Below are 25,162 nucleotides of genomic sequence, written 5' to 3' on the forward strand. Positions count from 1 at the left end.
TCTCCCAAATAATATTTTCCATATTCTCTTCATTTAAATTGGTGGTAAAAAAAAAACTCCAATTCCTTTCTAATTCTTTCCTCTCCCTTCTCGTCCAACAGTTCCCTATTCAATTTCCAGGAAAAAGGAGATTTCTGAAATCCCTGGGATTTTGATCTTCAGGCATATTGGAGAATGATCAGACAATGTTCTAATTCCTATATCTGTGGATATCACCTCGTCCAGAACCCTATGTTCCACTAACCAGTAGTCGATCCTTGTGTACGTCCCGTGTACAGGGGAATAGAACGAGTAGTCTCGTATCCTTGGGTGCATAGTTCTCCACGCATCCATAAGCTGATACTGATATAGCCTGTGTTTTATTATTCTCCTCTGCTCCTTCCCAATCCCCTGCACACGGGACGAACTATCCATTTGCGGATTCATACAAAAGTTCATATCTCCAGCTATAATTACTCTTCCTCTTTTAAAATCCCATAATTTCTCCAATATTCCTTTCAGAAAAACCGTTGGACTTCTATTTGGGCAGTATATGTTAGCGAGGGTATAGTCTACTCCCCATAGTTTCCCCTTCAGAAAGAGGAATCTACCCTCCGGGTCGACTAATCTTTCTTCTATTTTATAGTATACCTCCCGTCCTATACCGATAGCTACCCCTTTTGAGTTCCTTGAGTAAGAATCTCCATAAAACCACACCGGGAACCTAGGGGAATATATTCTAATCTTGCTTTCGTATGATAGATGGGTTTCCTGTAAGAACACTATACCCGCTTCATATTCTATTTCTTTCAAAATTTTAAACCGCTTTGCTGATTCATTTAGCCCCCTAACGTTATATGACAAACCATTAACTATAGACATAGATTTTAGTCAGGCTGGTTTTTTCTCTTTTCTCACTTAACGAGGTTCTCTGCTGTCGGGTCTTCTTTCTCCCCCCACCCCTCCCACCCCCCCTCCCAACCCTCCCAACCCTCCCAACCCTCCCAGACTTTGGTCCTTGCACCTATATCCAGAATATATCCCCATCCTGGAATATGTACCTCACCCCTTGGGGTGGAGCTCCAAGCCCGGCATTCCGTGTCCCTCCACTCCCCCCCGGCCATGAAGGCCCGGTAGACATAGGGGGGGAGAGGAGGGAGCAGATAGTCCAGGGAGGCTCTTCCCGTTTCCACCCATACCCACATTAACTTTTATTTACTTTACCTCTCCCATCTCGTTTCTTTTGTAATAAATTACACCAGCCCCCCCTCCCCCCTCTCCCCCTACCCCCCCCTACATTAAGCTCTCTGCCCTATTCCCTCTTCAATTAGTCTTTCTTCTCTTTCCGATCGCTTAGGTATACTAATGGTTGGAATCTGTAACTGTACAAAAGTCCTGTACTTCTTCCGGAAATTTCAATCTAACCGTCTTTCCGTCCCTATGTACTATCAATGCTACAGGGAACCCCCAACTATATTTAATATTAGCTTGTCTTAAATGTTCTAGTAATGGTTTTAATTGTCTTCTTCTGGATAATGTTTCACTTGACAAGTCCGCAAATACTTGCAAAGTTGTTTGCTCGTATTGCAATGGGTGTCTCTCTCTGAGGTTCCTCCATATTTTCTCCTTGTCTGTATACCGATGGAATTTAACAATGACATCTCGTGGGGTTTCCTCCTTCATTCCTAGAGGCTTTCTGATTCTATGTACTCTATCGATCTTTAACTCCTTGTCCTCTTCTCGTCCTAGTAGGGGGTTAAATATTTTCCTTATTTTTTCTTCCAGTTTCTCTCCATTTTGCTCTGGGAGGGCTCTTATCCTTAGATTTTGGCGTCTATTTTGATTTTCCTGTGCTTCCATTTTATAAAAGGTATTTCTTTGGTTTATTTGCAGTGCTTTCACTTGCGATTTTAATTCTGCGATTTCTTGTGTTTGTTTCTCAGTTCTCTCCTCGGCCTCTTCTACTCTCCGCAGCAAATGGCCCAGATCCATCCGGACATTTGTAATCTCACTCTTAATTAAACTTTCCATCCTTTCAAACATTGCCATCATCTCGATCTTTGTGGGCATTTGAGCTATACTTCGCTGTTCTTCCCCTTCCCCCTCGTAAGTTTCCATCTCTCGCTCTGTTTGTGTTTCTTCTCTTGTTTTTATCTCCTTGGGCTCCTTTTTAACTTAGCCATTTCCTTTTTTGCGTTTTTGGTTGGCAAGGATGTTTTTTTTTTTTTTTCTACATCTGGGCTTTTTTGGTTACCCTCTTTAGTTGTCAAGTATTTTTGTATTGAACTAGCAGTTACACTAGTATTTAAACTCTCCCTCTGGGTTTTAGGTTCTGTTTTATGTGATCTTCCCCTCATCATGTATCTTGTTCACTTATCTTGTTTGACAAAATAGTTGTCCTGTATAGAGGGGAGTACCTCTCGGTTCCAATCTTTGCTTTTATTGATTTGAAAGGAGGGGTAAGGGGAAGAGAAGAATATCCTGCCGTTTCACCTCTCAGGCTCCCTAGTTTAGATGGAATACTTCTCTTCACTTTTGCTTTAAGAATTGAAAATTCTGCGACTTGATGGATTTTTTATTTTATTTTTTTTAACTTTTTTTATTTTTTATTAGGGCACCTGTAAGGATCCTGTAAAGGACCTATAAAAAAAAAACGTACCCTTTGTCCCTTTTTTCCGATCTCTATATAGCGTAAGAGGGGCGGGAGGACACGTAGAGAGAGAGGGAAAAAAAAAAGGGGGAATGTCCTTATACTTTTGCAGCTCTATTTCAGCTTGACCCAATTGTCTAATCAGCTGCTATCCACCACATAATGGAAAGTTACTCTCCAGTAGATATCGCTCCGAGCTTATCGCATAGTTAAATCGCAGAGTTCATCATTTAATTTGCAGCTTAGTTCGTAACATAGTTCATAACCTTTTCAGTCAGTACTAAGCTGTATCAATACTTAGTCCTTAAGTGAGCTTAAAACTCAGTACTAGTTTCAACTATCAGTTTAGTAATTCCAGCGTTTAATCAATTGAGCCGCTCCTAGGGTTATTAGGCAGTCATTGATATTTAAATGGGTCCTCTTGTTAATACAGTTCATGCAAACCGTTAAATTCCATAGATCTCATGGGTTCATAGTTTTCAGACAAAATCATTGCTCCATCAAGACCTCTCTTGTCTCCAGTCACTTAACCCTCTCAGGCCCCCTAGTTTAGATGGAATTGAAAATTCTGCGACTTGGTGGATTTTTTATTTTTTTTGTATTTTATTTTGTATTTTATTTTGCTGGGGCACCTATGAAAATCCTATAGAGAACCTATGAAAAATGTACCATTCATCCTTCTTTCCCGGTCTCTGTATAGCGTAAGAGAGGCGGGAGGATACGAAAAAAAAACGCAGAGGGGGGGGAAGAAAAAAGAGGAATGTCCTTATACTTTTGCAGCTCTATATTAGCTTAACCCAATTATCTAATCAGCTGCTTTCCACCACAGGAAGGAAAGTTACTCTCCAGTAGATATCGCTCCGAGCTTATCGCATAGTTAAATCGCAGAGTTCATCACTTAATTTGCAGCTTAGTTCGTAGCTTAGTTCATAACCTTTTCAGTCAGTACTAAGCTGTATCAATACTTATTCCTTAAGTGAACTTAAAACTCAGTACTAGTTTCAACTATCAGTTTAGTAGTTTCCAGTACTTCCAGCATTTAATCAATTGAGCCACTCCTAGGGTTATTAGGCAGTCATTGACATTTAAAGAGGTCCTCTCATTGGTACAGTTCATACAAACATTTCCATTCCGTAGCTCTCATAGATCCATAGGTTTCAAAAAGAATCATTGCTCCATCAAGACCTCTCTTATGTCTCCAGTCATTTAAATTTTAGCCAGCCCCAGCTGCTGCATCTCTCCCTCAGTTAGTCATCAAATCTCTTTAGCTTCCACAGCAAACACAGTTCACGATGCAACAGCGCTGGATAACCTAGGGGCTCTGGAGGGTAGTATACAGAGCACAATATACAGAGCACACAAAGGCAGAGATAAGAGGGGGGGGGGCGTATGGAGGAGATGGGGGAGGCCAGCACCAACAATCACTCGTGGGTTCTCAGAATCAGGTGTTTTCTCTTGCAGCTATTTTTTTAATTGAACCAGGGATATCTCTCACTTACCCCTGTTCAGTTTCCTGCATCCTTTACTGCTGTCCACCCCGATCTATCAGTCGCTCCTCCTTGGTCTCCTGATCCAATATCGTGGGGAATAGGCATCTGCGGGGGTCACCATGTGCTGTCCTCTAACACAGTGTTCTATCCCACTTCACCAGCATCTGCATCGGACTTGCTGCCATGGATCTCCTGCCTCCCCTTCCATCCTCAGACACCGCCTCGGGCTCCTCGCCCAGCCTTCCCACATCACATCCTCCCCCAGCTGCCTCGGAGGAGGGGGGCGTATCACTTATGAAGGCTGCTTTCACACTGGAGCGGGCAGGCGTTGATGGTAAAACGCAAGTTTTAGCGGCTCTTTACCATCATTTTAGCGGTGCTATTTGGCTGCTAGTGGGGCACATATAACCCAGCTAGCAGCCGAGGTTAAATGCGCCCATGAAGCACTGCTGCCAAATCACATTGCATGCGCTTCGGCAGTGGTGCCCATTCATATCAATGGGCAGGAGTGGTGGAGGAGCGGTATACACCACTCCAAACGTGCTGCTTGCAGGACTTTTTTTTAATATCCTGCCAGCACATCGCCTCAGTGTGAAAGCACTCTGTCTTATACACAGACTGCAGGGGAGCCATTTTGCAGGCACTTTACAGGCGCTATTTTTAGCCCAAAAGCGCCTGAAAAACGCCCCAGTGGGAAAGGTGTGTTAGATCAAGGGGGATTAAAAAAAAAATAATAATAAATAAAAAAGGAAAAAAATAAATAAAATAAAATCGGCCTAACATATCGGCCCAAAAAAATCGACATCATATATCGGCTATCGGCCGCCATGATTTCTAAATATCGGCATCGGCCAGAGAAAAACCCATATCGGTCGACCTCTAATCACAAGATGATGTAAAAGAGAAGAAAGTCCATCTCCAAGTCAGAAACACCAGTGCACAGAAACTTCACAATCGGTGACACCCCTTATGGTAACAAACTCACCAGAACTCAAAGGGTTAACAGGCACATCATCACCAATTATTATGATTGGTTCACCGGATTCTTTATGGAGATGCTTCTCATTATACCCAAAGTCAAACGGTTGTCAACATCAATAGTAAAGGTTCCTTGATCTCCTTACAGCAATACCTTTTCAGATTTGCAGTACTTCACTTTTGACTCACAGATCAGCGTGGTCTGTGTTTCCCACATTTATGATTTTATTTTATGATAGCAGCTTGCAATTAGTTCTTGATTAACTTTCTTTTGAGCGCTGGGATCAGTGAGGAATATTTTTATATATTTTTCAGTGATATTAGTATATGTACTGTGACATACTGAAACTATGCATGATCCGCTCCCTTTGGAGACTGGGCCGCAGGGCAGTACTCCAACTTGAAAAGGACCCCAAACACACCTCCAAGATGACCGCTGCCTTGAATAAAGAAGCTGAGGGTAAAGGTGATTGACTGGCCAAGCATGTCTCCAGACCCAAACCCTATTGTGCATCTGTGGGGCATCCTCAAATGGAAAGTGGAGGAGTGCAAGGTCTCTAACATCCATCAGCTCCATGATGTCATGGAGGAGTGGAAAAGGACTCAGTGGCAACCTGCGAAGCTCTGGTGAACGCTATGCCGAAGAGGGTTTAGGCAGTGCTGGAAAATAATGGTGGCCACACAAAATATTGACACTTTGGACCCAATTTGGACATTACTTTGAGGGGACAGCAAATTTTACACTTTTATACAAGCTTTAGAGTAGACTCACTACTTTACATTGTAGCAACGTTTCATTTTTTCAGTCTTGTCACATGAAAAGATATAATAAAATATTTACAAAAATGAGGCGTGTACTCCTCTGAGATACTGTATATTGTTGTATGTGTGTATTTTTATGTTCATCTCTCTTTGTATAGTAGTTTTAAATAGTGCTGTAATTTCTGGAAAGGGGAAGCAGACCTTTGTGTACCATAAATTAGAAACTGAGAAAAGATGTATCCATAAGTGATGCCCCAATGCTAGATCTTGGGGTCCTTATTGTTTGCATGATTTCTCTGTGGTGTTTACTATTACCAACTACTTTTTGCTTCTGGTACATTTGGCCTAAGCTGTAGACTGGAAATGTAGTCTACATTATAGTCCCCAATTCCCAGGAGCGTTACTTCTGGTCGGTGTATTTGGCATCCTCTGTAAAAATGTGGCAAATGCGGGGGCTGTGAACTGGAACGCTGAAAGCCAATGGAAGGGAAAGTCCTATTTCTAGTGTGTGCTATGAAGATACTGGGGCCTATACATGTATTGCAAAAAATGAAGTTGGAGTAGATGAAGACGTATATTCTCTCTTCATTGAAGGTTCTGCCAGAAATTAAGATTTTTCTGCTAGATGACTGTACAAAACCGCATACTCTAGGGACCTTAGTGATGGATTACGCGAAGATCATAGCGGGCTTCTGGCTGTGTCATCCGGCCCTCGATTCCTTGTATGCTACTGTTGACCTCTCTGTAATTTGAGGGTCAATGGGTTCCAGAATGTACCCTTGAACCCCCCCACAGAGGTGACGAGTGTCGTTGTGGGGATTTTCTCACTATCCATTTTATATGTGGACTTTCATGTGATTATTTTATTTTTTTTGCGACTATTGAGTTAGCGATGTGCCCTCTCTGTATTATGTATGTTGTATATGTCAATTAGTTCTGGGTGCTACATTTTTATTTTATTTTTATCTAAGCGCAGATCTTGTTTGGGTTTATAAATGCGGTGGGCTGGGTAGAGCTATAGGTCACCCTAATGTGTCCATTTACTACCTAATTAAATAGTGTTTGTTACTCTTTGGTTGAAAGTAAGCTAGTATGAAGATATAACAGTCTTGACATCTTTGCAGGCAGCAATGCAGTGGTGGGTGTATGGAAGGTTGAAGTTTTCTGTTGATTTATTCCTTCCTGTCCCTGCCTTTTTATTGTGGTGCATATAGGTACCTGGATTTCTGCTTGTGGGTACGTGGTCTTTAAGTTACTACATTACCAGGGTGTGGAAGCTGCCATATACCATCCTTTTTGGTCACCTTTACTGAGCTGTCAATCTTAGGATGTTTGTAGCCATGCATCTCCTTTTTTGGAGGGGGTCCTTTGTGCTTTTCATAGTAAGCCAAAAGGGAGAGACCAACTGCAATGGTTATACCCAAGAGAGCTGATGTTCCTAAAAGATTTTTAACGCTACCTTGGGGCTTAGGCCCATTTAAATCCACGTGCATTTTGATCTAATAAAGTTGATAAAATGTAATAACCACTGTGTACTCCACAGCGCACATCAGAGGCCACATTACAACATGGCTGCTGGTGTGACCTAGCCCTAGAAGTTATATGGTCACAAAGTAGACTTTCACCTGTTAGACCGGTTTCTTTAGTAGTAACATGGCAAGCAAAATATTTTTACCAGAATTGACAAGTGTTGTGAAAAACATTTCTGCAGTATTGCAGTAACAATTTTACTTTGGAAATTTTTATATTCATGTATGTATGTTATTTTTCAAACCTCATTTATGTTCGCACTTAAAGGGGAAGTAAACCCATCGATTTAAATTTTTAAAAAAAGGCATGCCGGGAATGCTAACTGCACATTGGCTGTGCTCTCAGCCAAACTATCAAACCATCCAATGGCTGGTGTCATAACGAATCACATGTGCAGCACCATAGCAGTTGAAGATTAACCAGTTGCCGACCGCCGCACGCCGATGTACGTCGGTACAATGGCACGGGCAGGCATAAGGACATACATGTACGTCCCTTGCCTCCCGCGGGTCGGGGGCCCGATCGGGCCCCCGCCCGGTGCCTGCGGCGGTCGGTATTCGTTCGGGAGCGATCCCGGACGAGGGGACGGCCATTCATTCATGGCCACCCCCTCGCGATCGCTCCCGACGAATAGAAATCCCCGGTGACATCACTTCCTCTCCTGTAATGTAAACACAGGAGAGGAAGTGATGTATTCTCTCCTCCGTGTCGGTATTTTTCGTTCCGACACGGAGGAGAGCGGATCAGTAAGTTGCACCAACACTCTACACACACAGTAGAACATGCCAGGCACACTCACACCCCCCCTTTACCCCCCGATCACCCCCCCAATTACCCCTGCCCCCCAGTCACAGTGACACCAATGTCATTTTTTTTTTTTTTTGCATTGGTGTCATTTGTGACTGTAATAACTGTTAGGGCAGTTAGAGTTAGCCCCCTTTAGTTCTAATGTACCCCCCTAACCCCCCCAATAAAGGTTTAACCCCGTGATCACCCCCCGTCGCCAGTGTCACTAAGGCTGGGTTCACATTGCAGCGGTTTATGAGAACGAATGTGATTCGCACCGCACTGCAGTGCAAATCACATCCGATCTCTGTGCGATTCGAGTTCAGCCATTCGCCGCACCCGCCGCAAATTCGCACGGGACCCTTTTTTTTGGCCCGCAGCAGAATCGGATCGCATGGGTGTTCACACCATGCGATCCGAGTTTGCAGATCGCACTGCGATATGCGAACTGATCTGGGGGTGTCAGTAACATTTCACTGACACTCCCAGCAGTTCGCATAGGGCAGTGTGAACTGCCGCCGGGAGGCATGCGATGCGGGAATCCGCCGCGCATTCGTGGCGTTCCCGCATCGCTCCAGTGTGAACCCAGCCTAATAAGCGATAGTTTTTCTGATCGCTGTATTAGTGTCACAGGTGACGCTAGTTAGGCAGGTAGGTATTTAGGTTCGCTGCAGCTTTTTATAGCACCAGGGACCCCCATATACTACCGCATAAAGCCCCCTAATTGCCCCCTAGTTAACCCTTTCACCAGTGATCACCATATAACTGTTACAGGTGACGCTGGTTGGTTAGTTATTTTTTTATAGTTTCAGGGCACCCGCCATTTATTACCTAGTCTCACTAGTGTACCCCTAAATTTAGGGGTGTCTACTTTCCAAAATGGGGTCATTTGGGGGGGGTTTGTGCCATCTTGGCATTTTATGGCCTTCAAAACTGTAACGCCCTTAGAAAGCCTGAACGCGGTGCTTGGTTTTCGGGGCCCCGTACGCGGCTAGGCTCCCAAAAAGTCCCACATATGTGGTATCCCCATACTCAGGAGAAGCAGCAGAATTTATTTTGGGGTGTCATTTCACATATGCCCATGGCATGCGTGAGCAATATATCATTTAGTGACAACTTTGTGAAAAAAAAAAAAAAAAAAGTTTGTAATTTTCCCGCAACTTGTGGCAAAATATAAAATATTCCATGGACTCAACATGCCTCTCAGCAAATAGCTTGGGGTGTCTACTTTCTAAAATGGGGTCATTTGTGGGGGTTTTGTGCCATCTTGGCATTTTATGGCCTTCAAAACTGTAATAGGTAGTGAGAAGTGAACTCAAAAATGTACGCCCTTAGAAAGCCTGAAGGCGGTGCTTGGTTTTCGGGGGCCCCGTACGCGGCTAGGCTCCCAAAAAGTCCCACATATGTGGTATCCCCATACTCAGGAGAAGCAGCAGAATTTATTTTGGGGTGTCATTTCACATACGCCCATAGCATGTGTGAGCAATATATCATTTAGTGACAACTTTGTGTAAAAAAAAAAAAAAAAATTTTTTTTTTTGTCATTCAATCGCTTGAGGCAAAAAAATAAAATATTCAATGGGCTCAACATGCCTCTTATCAATTTCCTTAGGGGGTCTACTTTCCAAAATGGGGTCATTTGGGGGGGTTTTGTACTGCCCTGCCATTTTAGCACCTCAAGAAATGAGATGGGCAGTCGTAAACTAAAAGCTGCGTAAATTCCAGAAAACGTACCTTAGTTTGTAGATGTGACAACTTTTGCGCAAACCAATAAATATACAATTATTGACTTTTTTTTTACCAAAGACATGTGGCTGAATACATTTTGGCCTAAATGTATGACTAAAATTGAGTTTATTGGATTTTTCTAATAACAAAAAGTAGAAAATATCATTTTTTTTCAAAATTTGCGGTCTTTTTACGTTTATATCGCAAAAAATAAAAATCGCAGAGGCAATCAAATACCATCAAAAGAAAGCTCTATTTGTGGGAAGAAAAGGACGCAAATTTTGTTTGGGTACAACATTGCATGACCGCGCAATTACCAGTTAAAGCAGCGCAGTGCCAAAGTGTAAAAAGACCTCTGGTCATTTACCAGCAAAATGGTCCGGTCTGAAAGTGGTTAAACAGTGGCAAAGATGGCAGCTTCCTTGGCTGAAAAAGATAGGGGAGTTTAATTCCACTTTTAAGGAATCTTTGTTTGCAGTTTTAAGATTTTTTTTTTGAGTATAAATTAACTATTTGTATGTTTTTGCAGTCAACATAATGACTTTTTTATTTTTCTGCCTTTTTTTTTTTTTATTTTTTTTATTATTATTATTTATTTTTTTAGGTGATGATGATAACTGGTCTCCCCCATCTGAGCCAGACATGAAAATTGTGAGAGCACGCCAAGAGCGTCAAGACAAGGTTAGCCGGTTGATGGGAGATTATCTGTTAAAGGGATACAGAATGCTTGGGGAAAGCTGTGATATATGTGGAGTAAGTAATTAAATATTGTTGTGATAGGAAAGTGTACTCTCTTGCTGTTATGTAAAAGACTAACATGCTTGTCTGTTTTGCCGATTGGTAGACTATATTGTTACAGGACAGACAGAAGAAATTACTCTGTATCTCTTGTCAAGAACTTGATTCTGACACTGAAAAAGACAACCCAGGTAAGAAAACATTTGATAGGAATGTCACCAAATAAAGTTTATAGTTTTTGTTTCCCTTTTGCGTCCGCAGTCTCTCAAATTTGTCTTCTATTAATATTTTTGACAGCTAGTTAGAGGTATTTGTACTCTATTCTACTCTACTCCATTTACTATAATTGCTTTTTTTTTTTACCTTGGTATTTATTCTGTCTGCAGTAACATATGCTTATTCTTTTTTTTGTTTTTATGTGTGGAACTTATTTCAGAAACTGTATTTAATCTAGAAAAATGAATTGGTGATATATAACCGCTCAAACTTTCCAGGCTCGCTGTACATGTATGCCTGATATGGCCTCTTTTTAGGTTAAGCAAACTGTAGGGTACTGCTGCATTCTCTGTAAATTTCTAACATGGGCTTATGAACCATGTCAAATAAGAGAAGTGAAAAGCTGTGTTCAGGAGGCTAGCATTGGCCTGTTGAAGGGAACAGTAGCAGATTTTTCTTTTCCATCCCAACATAGGTCCTCCTTTTGGACCGTGATATTTTTCTTCTAGAAGATAAAATCTGTTGCATGGATTTTTTGCCAAAGGCCCAAAGTATAAGGCACCTTTCACATGTGCGGACCGCTCAGATCCGCCTGTCAGTTTTTTCAGGTGGATCTGAATGGGCGTTCCATGCACCTCCTATGGAGCGTCGGATGTCAGCGGTGACATGTGATCTGCGCCGATCCGCAAAATCCAGACAGATGCAAACCTTAATTTCCATCCGTCTATCGGATTGGATGAAAACGGACAGGCAATCCGTAATCATCTGACCCCCCCATAGGGGAGAGCAGAGGCGGACTTGTCATCCACCGGCTCAGCAGGGATTAACAGAGCGATCCCCGCAGAGCAAACGGAAGAGTAATAACGGATCTGCACATGTGAAAGGGGCTTAAGGCTTTTGTGACCTGTGCTCTAAAACTGTGATTTCACTGCACAATACCACAGAACAGGGAGCGCTGCCATGATTTGGGACACCCACCATTAGTCACAACAGCTTTTATGTCTTTGGTCTTTTAGACCTCAGACCAGGGGTAGACAACCTTTTGAGCACAGTGTGCCGTAAAATGTCTTCAAATTGAGCGTGCTGATTTTATAACAAAAAACGTCAACTTCACACTCTCGATCACGAAAATTATATATATATTTTTTTTTATAAAGTAAATGCTGTTTACTACTTGAGTAGTGAGAAATTTAACATCCTGCACTCTCACGCCTCAGATAAGTCCTAATTCATGCACCTTCACACCTCAGATCACTGTCCCCCTGCAAATCTGTCCCACCACTGTACTCTCCCCCTGCACATTTGACCCACATTTGCAATGGTACTACCCTGCACATCTGCTCCACCGCTGTACTCCATGCTCTTCTGTCTTACCGCTGAACCATTTTCTCATCTGCCCCATCAGTGTCCCACGAATGTACCTCCCGTCTCCTCTGCGACTGTCCCCCCCCCCCCCCGGGTACATCTGCCCAGCCACTGTAACCCTCTCCTCTACTCATCTTTTCCACCAATGCACCTTCTTTCAGACTGCCCCACCGCTGTACCCCCCTGCTTTTCTGTCCCACCACTGTAACCCCTCTCCTTATCTGCCCCATCAATGTGCCCCTTTTCTCATCTGCCCCACCACTGTACCTTCACTGTACCTCCCTGCACATCTGCCCCACCGCTGTAACCCCCTTTCTCATCTGCCCCACCAATGTACCTCCTGCACATCTATTTCACCTCTGTACCTCCATGCTCCTCTGCCCCACCTCTGTTCCCCTATCCCACCAATACACCTCCTCTCACATCTGCTCTACCCCCCTGCTTTTCTGTCCCACCACTGGCCCTCCTTTTCATCTGCTCCAAACTGACCCCCCCCCCTCATCTGTCCCATCACTGTAACCCCCTTCTCATCTGGGGATGTCACATACAAGCATCTGGAATGGATGAGCTCAGGTCGGGGTTATTTTCTGAAAGCAGTGGGCCTGTGAGCAGGATCATGCCCCCGCAGCTGGGAAAGTGTTCCGCAGCAAAAGTTGGGTGTGATTATTATTTTAATTGCACTGAATACTGTCTGTGTCTTAAAGGGACACAGAGTGCAGGGGTTCGGTAGTAAGTGACACAGAGGTTCAGGAATAATTTCAAGTTCCCAGAAGCTCAACAGTAATTCCACAAACTGTCACCTGATTGTGGTTTTCTTAATCAGTGAAATCCCTTCTTTCTGAGATTGGTAGTGGCATTGGTAGGAAGCGGGTCTTATTCCTACATTATGATGGATGGGGCTAGCAGGACTGTGAATGGCTTTAGCAGTGGCTAATGAAGGTCCTCCTGGAAATGGGGGAGGCCACCCCCCCATCGCAGCTACAGCAAAGTTTGAGAACCAAACAATGTTTTCCATCTTTTACAATGTGTGGGGGCACATTGCCTGCCCCTCAATACAGGTGCAGCATAGGGAATTCTGAGATTGGAATGCATTATTGTCTCATTGACTTCCCTGCGCTGTTCTGCTGATGGAGGAGGTAGTCAAGTAGAGCTGCACGATTCCATCTAAAATGAGAATCGGGATTTTTATTTTTATTTTTATTTTTTTTTAGATCACAATTCTCGCGGTGTAACATTCTCTTTCACGTTTAAATAATTTGGGCTAACTTTACTGTTTCGTTTTAATGCATTGAAGTGTATTTTTTCCCAAAAAATTGTGTTTTGAAAGGCCACTGTGCAAATACAGTGTGACATAAAATATTGCAACAATCACCATTTTATTCCCTAGGGTCTCTGCTAACATAGTTACTTGGTAGGTGAGGTTGAAAAAAAAAAAACATAAGGCCATCAAGTCCAACCTATATATAATGTTTGCGGTTCCAAGTAATTTTCAAGCATAAAAATACTGATTACTTTGTAAGAATCGGAAAACTCTGCAATAGAGATGTCAGTGGGTTTGAATTGAGATCGCAATTTATTTTTAACGATTAATTGTGCAGCTCTAGTGTTAAATGCCGGCTAAAGAGGCTTTGAGTGCAGCTTGTGGCACCAGTGCCAGTGGTTGCCCACCCCTGCCTTAGACCATACCCTATAGACGAGCATTGTGGAAATTCAAATGCCATTGTAAGACCGATAATACCTCATTGATTTTGTTTGTACAAGTTTTAGTTTAGTGAAAATTAAGACATAACATAAATGTGTCTGTCTTTTCTTACATCAGGGGACACAGAGCCATAGTACTTACTATGTGGGTTATAGGGCCACTGATAGATGGACACTGACATGCCCTAAGGCAAGAAGTGTACTCCCTATATAACCCCTCCCACTACTGGGAGTCCTCAGTTTTTTTTCGACAGTGTCTTAAGGTGTTGGTCATGAGTAAACATGTGCTGTACTGAACTCCACTGGAAGCTTCCCTGCTGGCGCTAGCCATGCAGACTGGATCCGTTCTGATGTCCTTTCATGGGCTAAATGAATGGTACCCAAGCCTCTTGTCCAAAGAAACAAGGTTTTGCTTGCGAATGCTTCTCTTTTAGAAAGCTGGACCCTGGAATCCAATAATTTTTGGTAGTAAGGCCAAAAAGTATTGCAGGGTGCTGGAAGTGTGCTGTCGCAGGTCCAGGATTGTGGGTAACCTGAGGTTCCCCTGTTCCTGAAGGTTCCCTGATGGTACGGAGCCCACCGTGAAGGCTGAAGGTTGGGTTTATCTCAGATAACCCTGCTGCAAGGAAAGGTAAGGGAGATTTTCTCAGGAATTTCTCCTTCTATGTATAATGCTTTCATGGCTATGTGTCATGCCTATGTGTGAAAGGGGGGACTGGTTCTCCTCCTGTGCCCCCAATGTTGGCCTTTTTCTCTTAAGAAAAAAAAAAAGACAGACCGCGCAGCTGCTCAGTGGAGGATTTGCACAGTCCCCCCGCCATGTCTGCTGTTTCACAGGATGCCTGAGCCACCGCCGGGGGGGCATGGCTAACGGGGTTAGCCACATGTGGAGGAAGTTAAAGCACTGTGTGTAGCGGCTGCTGGCTGTGGAGGGACAGAGCAGGAGGATGGCTTGTTTCAGGTTGGTGACACGGGCATTTCCCTTTGACACATTATACTTTACCAGGCTAGGATTAATAGCAGCTTATAGAGCAGGACTATAGCCAGTGTATATTCTTTTGCTGGTAGTGCCTCTGCTTTATGCTTCAGGCTATGAGTGGTAATGGGACCAGGAACTCCTCTAAGGGTTCTAGAGGAGTCAGTGGTTTCACAATAAACTAAATCCATTTCCAAAAGAATTTCATCCTCTGAGAGGGATGCGGCTGGTCAGATTTAGCCGTCAGGGGAAACTTGTTACAGCTGTGCTAGACACCTCAGTCCTGGTATATATCACACAAGAGGTTTTTTCTTCTACCATTTGTAATTTGGAAAGAAGATTGATGCTATGATATCTCTCCATAGTGGGGCTAAACATAGCAGATTCCCATCTAGTGCTCAGGACCCTCTTATGGTGCAGGAGGCTGGGGATCTTCCCAAATATTTGGCAGATACTTATTTATCCTCTTCCAAGGATCCTAATATTAAAGGAGTAGCATCACAAGACAGGTTGCTTGTGCACTCCCTTACTGACTTGGTTCATTCAACCTTTTTGCTGCCTGACTCTTGAGGAACCCACCTCTAATTTGGGTTCATTAGCACCTCCCCCGTCTAGGTATGTTTTTTTTTTTTTTCCTATTCATGCATGGCTAAAAAAGTATTAAAATGTATTCTGAATGGTAACATCCAGATAAACGATATTGGCCTCCTAAGAAATTCTCCACACTTTATCCTATGGAAGAGGATTTTTCAAGTGTTCTTCCAGGACAGCCCTTGAGAGACGGAGTCCCTCCCATCGACCCAGGAAACACATTGCCACAGTTCAAAAGGCAGTCCTTCAGGTCCCTGGTCAGTCATTCGTGTTTTCTCCATTGGAGGAACATGTTGCCAGGAACCAGGAGGGACTCATCTCTCAGGGGCTGCCTGAAGAGTCTGGAGCCACACAAGGGGACCGGGTCCTATCTGGAGGCTCCAGTGGGGTCCTTACCTTCTTGTTTAAGGGCTCGGGTACCGTCCAGCTGACCGGAGCAGGCCCGTTACCCCCCTCCTTGGTGTGCCAGGGACAGGACGATGCCGGTTCCCCCAGGAGCGGTGAGTGGATCCATGCATCTCAGCTCCTTGTCGCGGTGGGGGTCGGAGACACAGAGCGTAATTTCCGGCAGTGTGCCAAGACTTCCGGGTCTCTAGGGGCACAAGGAGGCGAGGGAAATCCCATGCTGTGCCTACAGTGTCCCGACCAGCGTCCAGCTATACTGGACTAGCAGTGGGATCCGGAGCACGAGAGGGGGAAAATGGAGGCTAATCCCCAAGATACTCCGACGGATGCAGGTACCAGCCAATCCCAGGTAGGCTACTGGGCAAGCCATTACTCTGGTGGTCTGGGGGGGGTTGTGGTGTTTGTAAGACTAGGATCTGTAGTGCCCCACGGTGGAGGTTACCTCACAGTCCAGGATGTATGCAGTCAAATCAAATGATGACTAAGCATTTGTGTGCGGTAGTGTTGTGCCGCATCCTGTATAAACAGCAAATCGGGGAGAACAACCCCCTATTTTTAGGACTTTTATGGCACGTACACAATTTCAAGTTTTAAAATATAACAACATTTATTACACACAAAATATAAATGTATGTTCACCACAACAAGAGAACATGTATAATAATCAAAGCAAGATTAAAAATACATGCAAATGATATCTGTAATAGTAATGACAATCATAGATAGGTCACCCATATGACAAGAAATAGGCCACGATGCTCAAAGACCCTACACGTTTCGGAGCAATCTTGGTCTCCATCAGGGGTGTATAGAGCACAAAGGGCACATTGTCTGGTGGAGGCCATAAATAACAAAATGTTAATAGAATAGACACAACTATAGGGGGAAGACCAGGATACATGAAAATACTGTTTCAGATTACTTACATGGAAAATTACAGAGATGGATGCATGTAATGAAGGTAATTAAAAGAAACAAAGACGAGCAAATATCCTGCTGGGAGTTCCAGTGCACCAGCGTGAGTAGTATATGGCTGGGGAGGCCTAAAGCAAGGGCCCCAAACCTACAGCCCTTCCCACATTAACGGACAGGGGTTTGGGGCCCTTGCTTTAGGCCTCCCCAGCCGTATACTACTCATGCTGGTGCACTAAAACTCCCAGCAGGATATTTGCTTGTGTTTTGTTTCTTTTAATTACCTTCATTACATGCATCCGTCTCTGTAATTTTCCGAGTAAGTAATCTGAAACAGTATTTTCATGTATCCTGGTCTTCCCCTATAGTTGTGTCTATTAACATTTTGTTATTTATGCCCTCCACCAGACAATGTGCCCTTTGTGCTCTATACACCCCTGATGAAGGAGACCAATATTGCTCCGAAACATGTAGGGTCTTTAACCACTTGCCGACCGCCGCACGCCGATGTACGTCGGCAGAATGGCACGGGCAGGCATAAGCACATACATGTACGTCCTTTGCCTCCCGCGGGTCGGGGGCCCGATCGGGCCCCCGCCCGGTGCCTGCGGCGGTCGGTTTTCGTTCGGGAGCGATCCCGGACGAGGGGACGGCCATTCATTCATGGCCACCCCCTCGCGATCGCTCCCGACGAATGGAAATCCCCGGTGACATCACTTCCTCTCCTGTAATGTAAACACAGGAGAGGAAGTGATGTATTCTCTCCTCCGTGTCGGTATTTTTCGTTCCGACACGGAGGAGAGCGGATCAGTGAGTTGCACCAACACATCCCACACACAGTAGAACATGCCAGGCACACTCACACCCCCCCTTTACCCCCCGATCACCCCCCCAATTACCCCTGCCCCCCAGTCACAGTGACACCAATGTCATTTTTTTTTTTTTTTTTTTTTTTTTTTTGCATTGGTGTCATTTGTGACTGTAATAACTGTTAGGGCAGTTAGGGTTAGCCCCCTTTAGTTCTAATGTACCCCCCTAACCCCCCCAATAAAGGTTTAACCCCGTGATCACCCCCCGTCGCCAGTGTCACTAAGGCTGGGTTCACATTGCAGCGGTTTATGAGAACGAATGTGATTCGCACCGCACTGCAGTGCAAATCACATCCGATCTCTGTGCGATTCGAGTTCAGCCATTCGCCGCACCCGCCGCACCCGCCACACCCGCCGCACCCGCCGCAAATTCGCACGGGACCCTTTTTTTGGCCCGCAGCAGAATCGGATCGCATGGGTGTTCACACCATGCGATCCGAGTTTGCAGATCGCACTGCGATATGCGAACTGATCTGGGGGTGTCAGTAACATTTCACTGACACTCCCAGCAGTTCGCATAGGGCAGTGTGAACTGCCGCCGGGAGGCATGCGATGCGGGAACCCGCCGCGGATTCGCGGCGTTTCCGCATCGCTCCAGTGTGAACCCAGCCTAATAAGCGATCATTTTTCTGATCGCCGTATTAGTGTCACAGGTGACGCTAGTTAGGCAGGTAGGTATTTAGGTTCGCCGCAGCTTTTTATAGCGCTAGGGACCCCCATATACTACCGCATAAAGCCCCCTGATTGCCCCCTAGTTAACCCTTTCACCAGTGATCACCATATAACTGTTACAGGTGACGCTGGTTGGTTAGTTATTTTTTTATAGTTTCAGGGCACCCGCCATTTATTACCTAATAAAGGTTTAACCCCCTGATCACCCGGCAGGTGTCATTTGTGACTAATAACTGTTAGGGCAGTTAGGGTTAGCCCCCTTTAGTTCTAAGGTACCCCCCTAACCCCCCCAATAAAGGTTTAACCCCGTGATCACCCCCCGTCGCCAGTGTCACTAAGGCTGGGTTCACATTGCAGCGGTTTATGAGAACGGATGTGATTCGCACCGCACTGCAGTGCAAATCACATCCGATCTCTGTGCGATTCGAGTTCAGCTATACAGATAGTATGGCTGAATTCGTGTCGCACCCGCCGCACCCGCCGCAAACTCGCACGGGACCCTTTTTTTGGTCCGCAGCAGAATCGGATCGCATGGGTGTTCACACCATGCGATCCAAGTTTGCAGATCGCACTGCGATATGCGAACTGATCTGGGGGTGTCATTAACATTTCACTGACACTCCCAGCAGTTCGCATAGGGCAGTGTGAACTGCCGCCGGGAGGCATGCGATGCGGGAACCCGCCGCGCATTCGTGGCGTTCCCGCATCGCTCCAGTGTGAACCCAGCCTAATAAGCGATCGTTTTTCTGATCGCTGTATTAGTGTCACAGGTGACGCTAGTTAGGCAGGTAGGTATTTAGGTTCGCCGCAGCTTTTTATAGCGCCAGGGACCCCCATATACTACCGCATAAAGCCCCCTGATTGCCCCCTAGTTAACCCTTTCACCAGTGATCACCATATAACTGTTACAGGTGACGCTGGTTGGTTAGTTATTTTTTTATAGTTTCAGGGCACCCGCCATTTATTACCTAGTCTCACTAGTGTACCCCTAAATTTAGGGGTGTCTACTTTCTAAAATGGGGTCATTTGGGGGGGGGGGGGGTTTGTGCCATCTTGGCATTTTATGGCCTTCAAAACTGTAACGCCCTTAGAAAGCCTGAAGGCGGTGCTTGGTTTTTGGGGCCCCGTACGCGGCTAGGCTCCCAAAAAGTCCCACATATGTGGTATCCCCGTACTCAGGAGAAGCAGCAGAATTTATTTTGGGGTGTCATTTCACATATGCCCATGGCATGCGTGAGCAATATATCATTTAGTGACAACTTTGTGAAAAAAAAAAAAAGTTTGTAATTTTCCCGCAACTTGTGGCAAAATATAAAATATTCCATGGACTCAACATGCCTCTCAGCAAATAGCTTGGGGTGTCTACTTTCTAAAATGGGGTCATTTGTGGGGGTTTTGTGCCATCTTGGCATTTTATGGCCTTCAAAACTGTAATAGGTAGTGAGAAGTGAACTCAAAAAATTACGCCCTTAGAAAGCCTGAAGGCGGTGCTTGGTTTTCGGGGCCCCGTACGCGGCTAGGCTCCCAAAAAGTCCCACATATGTGGTATCCCCGTACTCAGGAGAAGCAGCAGAATTTATTTTGGGGTGTCATTTCACATATGCCCATGGCATGCATGAGCAATATATCATTTAGTGACAACTTTGTGAAAAAAAAAAAAAAAAAAAAAAAGTTTGTAATTTTCCCGCAACTTGTGGCAAAATATAAAATATTCCATGGACTCAACATGCCTCTCAGCAAATAGCTTGGGGTGTCTACTTTCTAAAATGGGGTCATTTGTGGGGGTTTTGTGCCATCTTGGCATTTTATGGCCTTCAAAACTGTAATAGGTAGTGAGGCGTGAAATCAAAAATTTACGCCCTTAGAAAGCCTGAAGGCGGTGCTTGGTTTTCGGGGCCCTGTACGCGGCTAGGCTCCCAAAAAGTCCCACATATGTGGTATCCCCGTACTCAGGAGAAGCAGCAGAATTTATTTTGGGGTGTCATTTCACATACGCCCATAGCATGTGTGAGCAATATATCATTTAGTGACAACTTTGTGTAAAAAAAAAAAAAAAATTTTTTTTTTGTCATTATTCAATCGCTTGAGGCAAAAAAATAAAATATTCAATGGGCTCAACATGCCTCTTATCAATTTCCTTAGGGGGTCTACTTTCCAAAATGGGGTCATTTGGGGGGGTTTTGTACTGCCCTGTCATTTTAGCACCTCAAGAAATGAGATAGGCAGTCGTAAACTAAAAGCTGCGTAAATTCCAGAAAACGTACCTTAGTTTGTAGATGTGACAACTTTTGCGCAAACCAATAAATATACAATTATTGACTTTTTTTTTACCAAAGACATGTGGCTGAATACATTTTGGCCTAAATGTATGACTAAAATTGAGTTTATTGGATTTTTCTAATAACAAAAAGTAGAAAATATCATTTTTTTTCAAAATTTGCGGTCTTTTTACGTTTATATCGCAAAAAATAAAAATCGCAGAGGCAATCAAATACCATCAAAAGAAAGCTCTATTTGTGGGAAGAAAAGGACGCAAATTTTGTTTGGGTACAACATTGCATGACCGCGCAATTACCAGTTAAAGCAGCGCAGTGCCAAAGTGTAAAAAGACCTCTGGTCATTTACCAGCAAAATGGTCCGGTCTGAAAGTGGTTAAGCATCGTGGCCTACTTATTGTCATATGGGTGACCTATCTATGATTGTCATTACTATTACGGATATCATTTGCATGTATTTTTAATTGTGCTTTGATTATTATACATGTTCTCTTGTGTTTAATATTTATATTTTGTGTGTAATAAATTTTGTTATATTTTAAAACTTTAAATTGTGTACGTGCCGTAAAAGTCCTAAAAATAGGGGGTTGTTCTCCCTGATGGGATGTATGCAGTGGTTGTTGCCTCTGAGGGATATAGAGTTTGATGCTAAGAATGTCTATTCTCTATTTCAGGCTAAGGAGGACCCAAGGGATGACAAGGCAGGCCGCATAAAGTGCCCAAATTGTGGAAATAGATTGTCTTCAGGCTCTAACAAAGCACTATGCAAGCAATGCATTGCAGGCTTACTTAAAACTGAGGCAGATTCTCCCTTGGCTAAATCTCTTGGCTCCTTTTTAAAGATGAAATGGCATCAACTTTTAAATCCCTCTGGGATTTAATCACGGATGTAGGCACAGTTGCCTCCACTAGTAGAGCAACTGCAATTTCCTTCTCACCGTGCCTTACAACACCCAGCTCTGGGGAGCCCCAGGTTAGTTAGCCCTGAATCCTCTGATGCAGATTCAGATCAAGATGAGGATCGGGCGGCAGTTAACAAAGGCGCAAAATACAAGCTGTCTTTTGAGGAAGTAGATGAGCCGTTGAACGCTATTTATGATACGCTGGAAATTGAGGAGGAGGAAACTCAATTAACCAGACATGATAAAATGTATGAGGCTCTGGAAAAAAAGAAGGCAAAAGTCTTTCCAATACATAAAGTGCTTTCTGACCTTGTCCATAGGGAGTGGTCTGAACCGCATAAGGTTTTTTTTTTTTTTTTTTTTTCCTAATTCCCTTAAAAGAATGTTTCCTTTTGATGAGAGCCCAGAGGCGGTCTGGAATAAAAACCCTAAACTAGACGCCCCTCTGTACAGTGTCTCAAAGCGGGCAGATCTGGCTTTTGAGGATACGAGTCATTTAAAAGACCCAATGAGCAGGAGAACAGACAGTCTTAAAGAGGGCCTGGGATGGCTCTATGGCCGGCTTGAAACCAGCTCTAGCCACTTCTTGTGTAGCTAGAAACCTGGAGTTCTGGTTGTCACAACTTCAAGAACACCTAAAGGCAGGCACTCCTAGGGGATCTCTTAAAAATCTTCCCTATGCTTTTCAAGGCCACGAGTTTCATCTGACGTATCCACTGATTCCGGAAAGTTTACAACTAAATCCGCAGCGTTAGATACAGCCTTAGAAAGGACAGCAGATAAAAAGAAAACCTTTCCCACAAAAAAGAAAAATTTTCAAAGAAAGATTTTTCGTCCCTCTAAGGAACCCTCCAAGTCAGAGAAGGACTTCAAACTCAAACACTGGTTGGGACACAAGGGGAAAGGAAAAGGGGGCATACTTCTTAACCACCCCAATCAAAACCCCAAGGTCCAGTGACATCGGGGTCCCTGTGGTGGGAAGATTGAGCAAATTTTTTCCACAGTGGGAAAAGACAACCTCAAACGGGTTTTTTTTAAATACAATAAAAAGGTTACGAGCTGAAATTTCACAGCAGCCCACCCTCAAAGTTTTTGGTGACAAAACTTCCAAGTCACTAAGAAAAAGGCCAGGGCCTTGCCATTACTAATAGGGGAGATGGTGAATCAAGAGGTATTGACACCAGTGCCTATTCAGGAACAGGGGGGCGATTTTTACTCGCACATTTTTGTGGTAAAAAAGCCGTCGGGGAGGTTCAGGCTAATCGTGAACCTCCGACCTCTGAAACCACTCCATCCGTTCCAAAAAATTTCAGATGGAGTCCATTTATTCAATAAAGAATCTTCTCCAGAAGGAGATGTTTATGGCTACCATGGATCTAAGGGACGCTGATCTGCATATCCCAATAAGGAAGGAATGCCAAAAATTCCTTCGAATGGCGGTTCAGATAGACATGAAAGTTTATCACTTTCAGTGCAGAACACTTCCCTTCGGACTGTCATCCTCCCAGAGGATCTTTTCCAAAGTTCTCGGGGAGGCACTAGTTCCGTTAAGACTCCAGTCGGTCTTAATTATTCCCTATCTAGACGACTTACTACTCACAGCCCACTCAGAGTCGGCTTTCTCAGGACTTACAGTTGAAACAGCTCAACCTAAGTCAATTGGGGTGGATTATCAGTCAGGAAAAATCCAAAACTACCCCAAAACAGGAGATCCTGTACTTGGGTTACAGGATCATGTTGGTAGACCAGAAAATAGTACTGCTGGAAGAAAAGATATTGAATCTGCGGCAGAGAATGTATTTTCTTCAAAGCAGTCCCAAATGTACAGTAAGGGAGGTAATGTCAGTGCTAGGCCTTATGACAGCAGCCATTCTAGCCGTACAATGGGCCAGGTTCCACCAAAGAGACCTTCAGAGGTTCTTGTTGGAACAGTTAAATGGCAGGGGTCTAAAGGTGGAAGTATCGACCCCCTCAAAGATAAAACGCTCCCTCTGGTGGTGGAAGGACACAGAGAACCTAAACAAAGGGGTTCTCTGGATCTTGCCTATCACATCCACTCTGACCATGGATGCGTGCCCATCTCAGCTTGAACTGGGCCCAGGACAGGTGGACCCCAGAAGAGAAACGTTTCTCCTCCGATTGGAAGAAGCTAACGGCAATTCTAAGAGCTATTTTGGCCTTTTCAGACCACAATACAGGGTCACCATCTACAAGTCTGCTCAGACAATATGACTGTAGCTTATATAAACAGGGAGGTACTAGAAGTCCTCATTTAATGTTGGTGGCCAGACACATATTCCAGTGGGCAGAATCCGATCTAGGATCCATTTCTGCAGTACACCTGAAGGGGGAGCTGAACAACACTGTGGATTTCTTGAGTTGACAAAGAGTTTCAAATCAGGAATGGTCTTTGCACCCAGAAGTATTCAATCTTATAACAGCTTACTGGGGAAAACCGGTAGTGGACCTGTTTGCAAACAAAGAGAATGCAAAAGTGCCCAGTTTTTGCTCACTACGCCCAGGAGATCAGTCCTTGGCAGTAGATGCCTTACAGACTCCATGGACCTTCAGCCTGGCCTATGCATTTCCCCCTCTTCACCTCATCCCGAGGGTCCTAGCAAAATTCCTCACAGAGGAAACCTGCTTAATTCTAGTAGCACCATTTTGACCCAGGAGACTGTGGTTCACAACGTTGCTACAGTTGACAGACCATCCTCCTCTAAGACTTCCTTGCAGACAGGACCTTCTGTCGCAGGGACCTCTGCCATCCGCAGGTGGCCGCGCTGAACCTCTCAGCGTGGTTTCTGAGGAGGCGATTTTGAAGAGTAAGGGCCTGACAGACGGGATAATTGCGACCTTGCTACAAAGTCGAAAACTGGTCACCAGAGCCATTTACAAGAAAGTCTGGAGGAAGTTTAATAGCTGGCTGAATAGCCGTAAGGAGAAAAGCATGGATACGGCTAATATCCTACAATTTCTCCAGGAGGGGATAGACAAAGGGTTAACTCTTAGTACTATTAAGGTGCAGATAGCTGCCTTAAGTGTATACTTAGATAAACGGTTACAGGAAAGTCCTTTAATTGCTAGATTCTGTAAGGCAGTTTCTAGACGTAATCTGGTCAGAGACAACAGAGCTCCATCCTGGGATCTAGCAATTGTGCTTAAAGCCTTCTTGGGTTCAAATGGTGACCCTATTGCTGAAACCTCTCTAAGACTTATTACGTTTAAGACGGTGGTACTTGTGGAAATCGCTTCAGCCCGTAGGTTTATTGAAATCCAAGCCCTTTCCATCAGAGAACCTATTTTACAGATTCTAGGGGACAGAATCATCCTAAAGACAGACCCTGGGTTCTTACCAAAGGTAGCATCTAGTTTCCATAGGTCACAAGATATTGTCCTCCCATCATTTTGCCGTATGCATCAAATGAGAGAGGACGGTTTCATTTATTAGACGTAAGGAGGTGCATCCTAGGATACCTAAGGGTAACAAATCCACTCAGAATCTCCTGATTCTTTGTCCTTTTTTGCGGGCAGCGTAGAGGGCAAAAAGCTTCAAAAGTAACCATAGCTAGGTGGAATAGGCTAGCTATAGCAGAGGGATATAAGTCTTTGAACAAAGATCCTCCTGGGGGTATT

The 25,162-nt window shown here is 44.3% G+C and overlaps 1 protein-coding gene across 2 annotated transcripts in view; it reads left to right on the forward strand.

Annotated features, from left to right (window-relative positions):
* Positions 1–25,162, forward strand: part of ZNRD2 (zinc ribbon domain containing 2) — a 128,142-nt gene that overhangs the window by 80,612 nt on the left and 22,368 nt on the right. For both annotated transcript variants that reach the window (XM_077456873.1, XM_077456882.1), the window contains exons 2-3: positions 10,508–10,656; positions 10,748–10,832. In XM_077456873.1, the coding sequence (XP_077312999.1) occupies positions 10,508–10,656; positions 10,748–10,832 (234 nt within the window). The remainder of the gene's footprint in view (positions 1–10,507; positions 10,657–10,747; positions 10,833–25,162) is intronic.

Source organism: Lithobates pipiens, unplaced genomic scaffold, assembly GCF_037356315.1.
Source record: "Lithobates pipiens isolate NorthernLeopardFrog02 unplaced genomic scaffold, aLitPip1_a1.2 Scaffold_10, whole genome shotgun sequence".
Taxonomy (NCBI): Eukaryota; Metazoa; Chordata; class Amphibia; order Anura; family Ranidae; genus Lithobates; species Lithobates pipiens.